Genomic DNA, 9,679 nt, shown 5'->3' with positions numbered 1-9,679 from the left:
ATATATATATATATATATATATATATGTATATATTATATATACATACATATATATATACAGTATATATAGCCTATATATGTATATACTATATATACATATATATATATATATATATATATATATATATATATATATATATATATATATATATATATATATATATATATATATATATATATATATATATATATATATATGTATTTATATATATTCATATATATAAATTTATATATATACATATATATACATATATAAGCATATATATTATATATATACATATATATATATATATATATATATATATATATATATATATATATATATATATATATATATATACATATATACATATATATATATATATATATATATATATATATATATATATATATATATATATATATACATACATACATATATAAATATAAATATATATAAATGGATACTTAGATATATATATATATATATATATATATATATATATATATATATATATATATATATATATATATGTATGTATATATATATATTCATGTATATATATGTATATGTATATATATATATATATATATATATATATATATATATATATATATATATATATATATATATATATATATATATATATATATATATATATATATATATATATACATACATATATATATATGTGTGTGTGAATATACATATATATATATATATATATATATATATATATATATATATATATATATATATATATATATATATATATATATATATTTCTTCAACTAAAGCTTTCCCTGCTACGCAGTATCGCTATTTCTTGATAGCTGTTTCCAATTTCTTCTGTCTCCGATGTCATCCACTGTGAAATCTTTCTTGTCCATACCTACTGATACACACTCCATCCACCATCTCTTTGGTGTCCCCCCTACCCCTCCTCCCTGGAACATCCATCTCCAACAATCTCCTCCCACACAATACCTGGTATCTCCTCATCACGTACCCAACCGAGTGGAGTCTTTTTTTTTTATTTATTTTTTGACACCACTGTAATCTTTCTTGTTCCCCTTACCAAGTCTTTTTTAACCTTGTCCAGTCACGTGATCCTAGCCACCCATCTTAGCATCCTACTCTTTGTAACCTCCATTTCCTTCTCAAAGGTCTTTTTCATGGACCAGGTCTCCGCACCATATGTCATGGAGGGTCTCACTTCAGTTTTATGTACCTATCATTTCAACTTCAAGTTTATCCTTCGATCACACACACTCCAGACACTCTTTTCCAATAATTTCATCCATATATATATATATATATATATATATATATATATATATATATATATATATATATATATATATATATATATATATATATATATTAAACGGAAATTAAGATTTCTTAAATTTGTTTATTAGTATATGTATATATGTATTTATTGAAGTAAGGAGGACTTTTCTCTTAAACTATTAAAATAACTAGTTAAATTACATTTATATGCTTGGTACCATCTAAGTCCTGCTTGCTTACTACGAGCAAAGTAATTAGCTAACAAGCCTTCTAATCACGCCATTTTCTCTTTACTTAGGAGGTTCATTGATATACCCAAGTCAGTCTTGCCTAGCATACCATACCGTCCATATCTTCACTGGCAGTATTTGGGCACGAAGATTTGAGCTGCTAGATTCGTGCTACAAGATTTTTATCATTGAATTTGTGCTGTGCTGCTATTTTACCGTACCATGTTTGGGTTGAGAGATTCAAGTGTTTCCGCATTGACGAAGTTATTCAACATGAACTAACTTCCCTTAATTTGGACTCTGAGCTTCCTTCGGCATGAATTAAACTTCGAGGGCATTCGATTCGTCTCATTGCTTGCATGGATAAAGGTGAGAACCAAGCATTGTTAGGGGTTTCGTAATGTTTAATGGTAATCATTATCCGTTGCCTTAAGCCTTCAAAGCACCAATATTAAAATAAATTCCTTCCTCTCTGATAGATATATATATTGTGTACTATTAAACTAATTTTGATACTTGTACAATACTTTTGCTTAGGTATAATTGGTGAAGCTAGGTCGTCCTGGGTTATCATCCTGCGTTCATCTTTCTTATTTATATTATTGGTAAGACTTTATATTAGATTTATTTCGAAGGGTGAATGTTATAGTGAATACATTATACAAAATTATATTGCTTATATTTATAGCTTCAGGACAGTGTTTGATGTCGGAATGTATTTCATTTTCCAGGATATCATTTATCCATATGTTTAATTGAAGTGGCTTAGTCCGAGGATAAATTCCCTGTTTCTTACATTGGCGAGCACTTCCAACATTATCGGTAATGGCTTATTAGGTTTATATAGATCATATATGCAATTTACGATTTATTCATATACTTTGTTCAAATTGAATTTATATAATTTCCTTTCTTTTATTATATTTTGATATATTCCTTTTTGTTGTTTATACAGGTGAGGTTGGAAAAGCTGAAAGTAGTTTGGAAATTACCCCTAGATATAACCACCTTCAAGCAATCGGAATAGACCATTTATAGCATTTTTATTTTTCTGAAATGTTTATAATAAATTTGGTGAATTGTTTTGAAGAGTTTTCCTAACTACCATTGTGGAGTGTTCAAGTTTCAGCTTATGGCGCCCAACGTGGGGCTTTGATGGAGACTGCTGAATTTGCCGGAGTAAAATTCTTGTGTTTAAGGGTTGCTCAGAGTCCAATAATTAATTTTCTTTTCTAGCTCGTTATATTTTGTTGAATATGAATAAATTACAGGTATTTGTAGGTCAGCGGAAGACTATTAGGAAAAAGGTCACCGAATGTTTTAATAATGTTAATAATTATGATTCCTTTAATCCTTCTGAGCGTTTGTCTGAGAGAGGTATTCTCTTACACTACAAGGAAAAGTTGTCTGATCTCGATAGTAAGATTCTAGCTGAGAAATTCTTTAATAGAGAAACAGTAGTTGAGGCTGATTTGGAAACGGAATTAAATTCATGTCAAGATTATTTGGATAAAATTGAAAGGTTATTGCCCTTGCTTGATGTTTCTGAAAATCCTAGTTCTAATGTAACTGATACTGCTAGAAGCTTGCTTAAGCAGCCCACAGCTCCTCTTCCAAAATTTAGTAGTAGAGAAGGGGAAGATTTTTCAAGGTTCATAACCGAGTTTGAAAACACAACCAGTGCATTTAGTTATCCAGATAGGGATTTGTTGCTTTTACTAAAACAGCAAATAGATGGTAGGGCTAAGTATTTGTTGTATAGCTTAGAAGCTGACAAGCAATCTTATAAAGATGCCAAGGAGTTGTTGGTTTCAGCTTTTGCTTCTAAAGAAGCTAGAATAAATTCTACCATCCAGAAATTGTTGAATCTTAAGCTTGGAGAGAAGGATGATCCTTTCATATATATCTCAAATCTGAGAACTATTTGTGAGGCTGTTAGGACGTTAAAAATTGATGCTAATGAGTTTACAAGGTTTTTTGCTTGGCGTGGTATTAATGGTAATTTCAAGAGTCACTTGGTTCAAATCACCACGAAAACTCACCCCTCTTTGGATGATATTCTCGATATTTTTTTTAATGCTAGTGAGAGGTACGAAAGTACTAAAGGTAAAACTCCTCAAGAGATTAAGTTTAGAAATAAGTTCAGAAATACTCCTGTTAAAGACAGCACTGATAGTTTGGCCATTAAAACTAAAGTAATGGAAAGTAAATCTTCTGTACCAAACTGTCTCCTTTGTAGTAGAAGTGATAGTAAGGAAAGTAATCATTATGTTAATAAATGTCAGAAATTCTCTACTCCTGCAGAAAAAGTGTAGGTTTAGGTTTAAAAAGCGTTGCATAAATTGTAATGGTTATCACATGAGTTACCTTTGTGTGTCAGAATCTGCAAGGGATGGATCATCTCGGACTAATAAACTTAATTCTAATGCCAAACAGGAGGCTAGCAGTGGAGTTGCTGTAACACACCAGTACTCGACGAATTCCATATTGCCCACATTTACTTTTTCTCTTGAGGGCAATGATAGTGTCTATAGGGGTTTGAAGGACAGCGGTTCTCAGAGTACATTTGTGTCTGCTAGATTAGCAAATTCACACAATTTTAAAATTGTTCACTCAAACATTGAGCTCACTGTCAAGGGTTTTAATGAGAGTAAAAGGTACTGTACTAAAGTTATTAAGATGCTTCTTAGGATTGGAGATTCAGTGGAGCATATTTTGGCAATTGTGGTTCCGGAGATAAGCATTAATTTGGAGTTACCCTTTCTTGGTGAACTTGTTGAAGTTGTGCACAGTAAAGGGTTAGTTCTTGCTGATAAATTGTTGAATAGTAGTAAAGGGTTAGTTCTTGCTGATAAATTGTTGAATAGTAATTTGAGGAAAATTGATAATGTGCATCTTTTGCTGGGCACAGATTCTTTCAGTTGCTTAACGGGAAAAGAGATAGTGATTGGTAATGTGAGTCCCTCTGTGTACATTGAATCTGAAGCAGGAATAATGCTCACTGGTAATATTGAAGCTTTGCTTGCCAATTTCAGAGGTACAGATGGGGGATTGGGAGCTTGTTTATCAGTAAGTAAGGAAGCTAATTGTTCAAATATCCATGTTTATAGCAATTCTTTTTTTCTTAGCAATAGTGTTGATATTTTGGAAGATAATTGCCTATCAGGGTTTACTACTAATACATTTTTTTCAGTCCTTAATGATAAGGGTGATATTTTGGAGGGACAATTGCAGCGTGCCACTGATCAAATTCTCGAATCTGAGTGCAAGTATTTATTGAATTATGATCAAACGAATTATTGTGAAACTAATACAGACCTTGACGAAAAGTTAACTGAATTTACTTTAAAACAGATTAGTAGAAGATCTGATGGAAGGATAGAAGTTCCTTTGTCATGGAATACCAAAGTGTCTCATTTACTTTCTAACAATGAGGTGTTATCTAAGCTCATACTTAAGTCAAACCTTAAGAAGCTCGGGAAGAATAAAGGTCATTTACAATTAGTTGATCAAACTTTTAAAGAGCAGATTAAGTTGGGTATCATTGAGCCAATATATGATTTAGAGGTTTACAAGGCTGAACATCCCTACTTCTCCTTTTTGCCTCATATGCCTATTTTTAAGCCAGACAGAGAGTCGACTAAATGTAGGGTAGTGTTTTTGTCTAATCTTAAGGAATCTAATAAAAGCACATCTTTATCACATAACCAGTGTATGTTTTCAGGACCTATTTTGAATAAAAAAATGTCATCATCTTTCATTAATTTACGGTTTGATAAGAATTTGTTAGTTTTTGATTTGCAGAAGGCGTTTAATATGCTTGCTCTAAGTGAAGCTGACCAAGCTAGATTACTGTTTTACTGGTACAAGAATGTTAGTAAGGTAGATTTTTCCTTGGTTGCATTTAAGAATGTTAGGCTTCCGTTTGGATTAAGATGCAGCCCATTTTTACTTATGATATCTATGTATTACATATTAGTTGCACAAGCAACTGACCAGTCAATGTTGTCTGAATTGAAGCATTCAATATATTCACTTATATATATGGATAATGGAGCTGTCACTTTCAATGATTCAGAGAGTTTACATTGGGCTTATAAACAGATTCCATGTATTTTTGAGCCATACAATTTCAAGGTTCAACAGATTGTCACTAATGATATTGATTTACAGGATGTAATTGATGTAGAGAATAAAGTAGTCACTCCTGAAATAAATAGACTGTTCGGTCTAACATGGGATAGGTACTCTGATGAGATATTTACAAAGCCCATTAATCTAAATGCTGAAGCTAAGACTAAAAGGTCCATATTGCAATCTATTGCTTCCCAGTTCGATATCTTTGGATTTAATATGCCATTATTTAACAGGTGTAGATTATTTATGCATAAATTACAGTGTCGAAAGAAACTTGGATGGGATCAAATACTATCTCAGGAGTTGCAGAAGGAATGGCAAAATATTTCAAAGCAGTGTAACAGAGCAGCACCTTTACGTATTTCTAGATTTGTTGGTCCTCGTAATGGTAAATATAGTATTGTAGTGTTTACTGATGCCAGTCGTGATATATATGGATGTGTCCTTTATTTGCTTCATAATGAAACTAATAAGCTTAGCTTCGTTCATGCCAAGAATAGACTAGTTAATAAACAGCTAGATGGCAAGTCGATGCCAGCCCTTGAGTTAAATGCAATAAGTTTGGGAGTAGAATGTGCTATGGAAATTTTCAATGACTTGTCTGGGTCACATTGCATGAAGCCTCTACAGATTATGAATATGACTTTATATACAGATTCCATTTGTGCTTTATATTGGATTAATGCATCTTCATCTAAACTAGATAAAGTGAATAAACACACAACATTTGTTCGCAACAGGATTCATAATATTCAGAGAAAGTGTGAAATGTTTCCTGTTACTTTTAGATTTGTTTCTGGTAAGGCAAATCCTGCAGATTTGGTGACAAGATGTGTGTCGTATAATCAGCTTATGAATTCAAATTATTTTTCAGGACCTAGTTTGGATGAAGCCAATATTCCAGAGCTATCAGTCACAATACCAGCATTTGAAATGGGTGAAGAGAGCAATTGTTCCCATGGTCTTTCTGTGCTTTTGTCCAGTGCGGAGCCTCTCATTGATATTAACAAGTTTTCCAGTTTTAGGAGACTAGTGCTAGTATATCGGAGTTTTGATGTGTGTCCAGAAATGGAAAGTTAGAGCAGGGTTGAAGTGTGATAATGATGATTCTAGTACTCCCTACTTTGCTCAAGCCATTAATTTATTGATATCTTTTGAGCAGAAGAAATATTTTCCTGAAGTTTTTGAATATTTCAGTCAAGTTAATGTGCCTATTAAAGACATTCCTTCTATTGTGACCAAGTTTAACATATTTGTTGATGAGCAAGGTTTGCTTAGAGTAAGAAGTAAATTTAAGAAGTGGTATTTAAACAAAGATAACAAATTTCCCATTCTACTGCCTAATGATAGTTATCTCACAAGACTTATTATAATGAATGCTCATGATAAATTACTTCATTCTGGTAGTTATGCCGTATTGACCGAATTAAGAAGAAATTATTTCATACCCAAACATTTTTCTACTGTTAAGAAAGCTTTGAAGCAGTGTATTCATTGTCGTCGGTTCACTAGTCGTAACATTAAACTTAATCAGAATTCCTATAGAGATTTCCGTTGTAATCCACCTAATGTACCTTTTGCCAATATATTCATAGATTATCTTGGTCCATTTTCAGTTAAAATTAGTGGTGGGACACAGAAAGTATGGTTATTATGTTTGACTTGTACTTGGTCTAGAGCAATTAATATGAAGATAGTTAAAAGTTTAAATGTAAGTGAATTTTTAAGAGCTTTTCAGATGCATTGCTTGGAGTATGGGATTCCTCAGTTGTGCATTAGTGATCAGGGATCGCAGCTTGTAGCCGGAGCTAATATTATTACCTCATTTATCAGGGATCCAGAAACTCTGCTTTATTTGAAGAAAATAATGTTGCCCCTCTTTCCTTTCAACAATATTCCAAAGGTGCTAGTCAGTTGGGATCTATGGTTGAGGTGTGCGTTAAAATGGTAAAAAGGTTAATTTTTGGAGCAATAAAGAATAACATTTTATCCTATTCAGATTTTGAATTTTTAGTATGTAATGTGATCCATCTCGCTAATAGACGTCCCGTAGCTTTTAAGGAAGTTGTTAGAAATGATAGTAAAGATTCTCTTCCTGAACCAATCACCCCTGAACATTTGATCAGATGGTATGAGCTGTCTTCTTTAAATTTGATTCCTGAATTGCAGAGCATTCCACAAGATCCAGATTTTGATTCCATAGACATAGAGAGGAGTTACCAGGGGTTGTGCAAGGTTAAAGAAAATCTTAATAATATTTATCATAATGAGTTTTTAGGTAATTTATTATATCAAGCTATTGACCGAAAGGACAGGTATCGTCCGGTTTCTCATGCATTGATAAAGCCAGGAGATGTAGTTCTTGTGAAGGAGGAACATACTAAAAGGAGTAATTATCCCCTAGGATTAGTTCGCGAAGTTATAAGTAATGATTTGGGAGAGGTGACCCAAGTAACTGTACTGAAAGGGAAAACTAAAAAGATTACTAAATTACATGCAAGTCAAGTAATTCCTTTCCTTGAGAGTAATACTACGGATGATATAGTTTGTAATAGTTATACTAAGAATGTTCCTGGTGCTGTTAGAAAGAAAATTTCCTCGCGGCCTAAAAGAAAAGCTGCTTCGTTAAGTGAGGAAAGAAAAGAAAAATGTTGCTCTAATTTCATATGTTCAGTTAGAGCGATGAAGATTTTTTACCTTTGAAAAATCTTCATCCTCTTCCGTGGACTAAACGGAAATTAAGATTTCTTAAATTTGTTTATTAGTATATGTATATATGTATTTATTGAAGTAAGGAGGACTTTTCTCTTAAACTATTAAAATAACTAGTTAAATTACATTTATATGCTTGGTACCATCTAAGTCCTGCTTGCTTACTAAGAGCAAAGTAATTAGCTAACAAGCCTTCTAATCACGCCATTTTCTCTTTACTTAGGAGGTTCATTGATATACCCAAGTCAGTCTTGCCTAGCATACCATACCGTCCATATCTTCACTGGCAGTATTTGGGCACGAAGATTTGAGCTGCTAGATTCGTGCTACAAGATTTTTATCATTGAATTTGTGCTGTGCTGCTATTTTACCGTACCATGTTTGGGTTGAGAGATTCAAGTGTTTCCGCATTGACGAAGTTATTTAACATGAACTAACTTCCCTTAATTTGGACTCTGAGCTTCCTTCGGCATGAAACTTTAAACTTCGAGGGCATTCGACTCGTCTCATAGCTTGCATGGATAAAGGTGAGAACCAAGCATTGTTAGGGGTTTCGTAATGTTTAATGGTAATCATTATCCGTTGCCTTAAGCCTTCAAAGCACCAATATTAAAATAAATTCCTTCCTCTCTGATAGATATATATATTGTGTACTATTAAACTAATTTTGATACTTGTACAATACTTTCGCTTAGGTATAATTGGTGAAGCTAGGTCGTCCTGGGTTATCATCCTGCGTTCATCTTTCTTATTTATATTATTGGTAAGACTTTATATTAGATTTAATTCGAAGGGTGAATGTTATAGTGAATACATTATACAAAATTATATTGCTTATATTTATAGCTTCAGGACAGTGTTTGATGTCGGAATGTATTTCATTTTCCAGGATATCATTTATCCATATGTTTAATTGAAGTGGCTTAGTCCGAGGATAAATTCCCTGTTTCTTACATTGGCGAGCACTTCCAACATTATCGGTAATGGCTTATTAGGTTTATATAGATCATATATGCAATTTACGATTTATTCATATACTTTGTTCAAATTGAATTTATATAATTTTCCTTTCTTTTATTATATTTTGATATATTCCTTTTTGTTGTTTATACAGGTGAGGTTGGAAAAAGCTGAAAGTAGTTTGGAAATTACCCCTAGATATAACCACCTTCAAGCAATCGGAATAGACCATTTATAGCATTTTTATTTTTTCTGAAATGTTTATAATAAATTTGGTGAATTGTTTTGAAGAGTTTTCCTAACTACCATTGTAGAATGTTCAAATTATAGTATATACTATATATATATATATATATATATATATATA

The 9,679-nt window shown here is 31.9% G+C and overlaps 1 protein-coding gene across 3 annotated transcripts; it reads left to right on the top strand.

Moving 5' to 3' along the window:
• The first annotated feature begins 1,921 nt into the window (after positions 1–1,921).
• Positions 1,922–4,241, top strand: LOC137614671 (uncharacterized). Of its 3 annotated transcripts, XM_068344362.1 has the most exons (3): positions 1,922–2,108; positions 2,235–2,325; positions 2,459–4,241. In XM_068344362.1, the coding sequence occupies exon 3, from the start codon at positions 2,760–2,762 to the stop codon at positions 3,816–3,818; it is 1,059 nt and encodes a 352-aa protein (XP_068200463.1). In that variant the 5' UTR covers positions 1,922–2,108; positions 2,235–2,325; positions 2,459–2,759; the 3' UTR covers positions 3,819–4,241. The 3 variants fall into 3 exon arrangements, with proteins under 3 accessions (XP_068200463.1, XP_068200461.1, XP_068200462.1); XM_068344360.1 differs by having other exon boundaries at positions 2,235–4,241; XM_068344361.1 differs by lacking the exon at positions 1,922–2,108 and having other exon boundaries at positions 2,125–2,325.
• Positions 4,242–9,679: the final 5,438 nt, after the last annotated feature.

Source organism: Palaemon carinicauda, chromosome 21 (genome assembly GCF_036898095.1).
Source record: "Palaemon carinicauda isolate YSFRI2023 chromosome 21, ASM3689809v2, whole genome shotgun sequence".
Classification (NCBI taxonomy): Eukaryota; Metazoa; Arthropoda; class Malacostraca; order Decapoda; family Palaemonidae; genus Palaemon; species Palaemon carinicauda.
The sequence above is the reverse complement of the archived record's forward strand: the minus strand, read 5'-3'. Positions and strand labels throughout refer to the sequence as shown.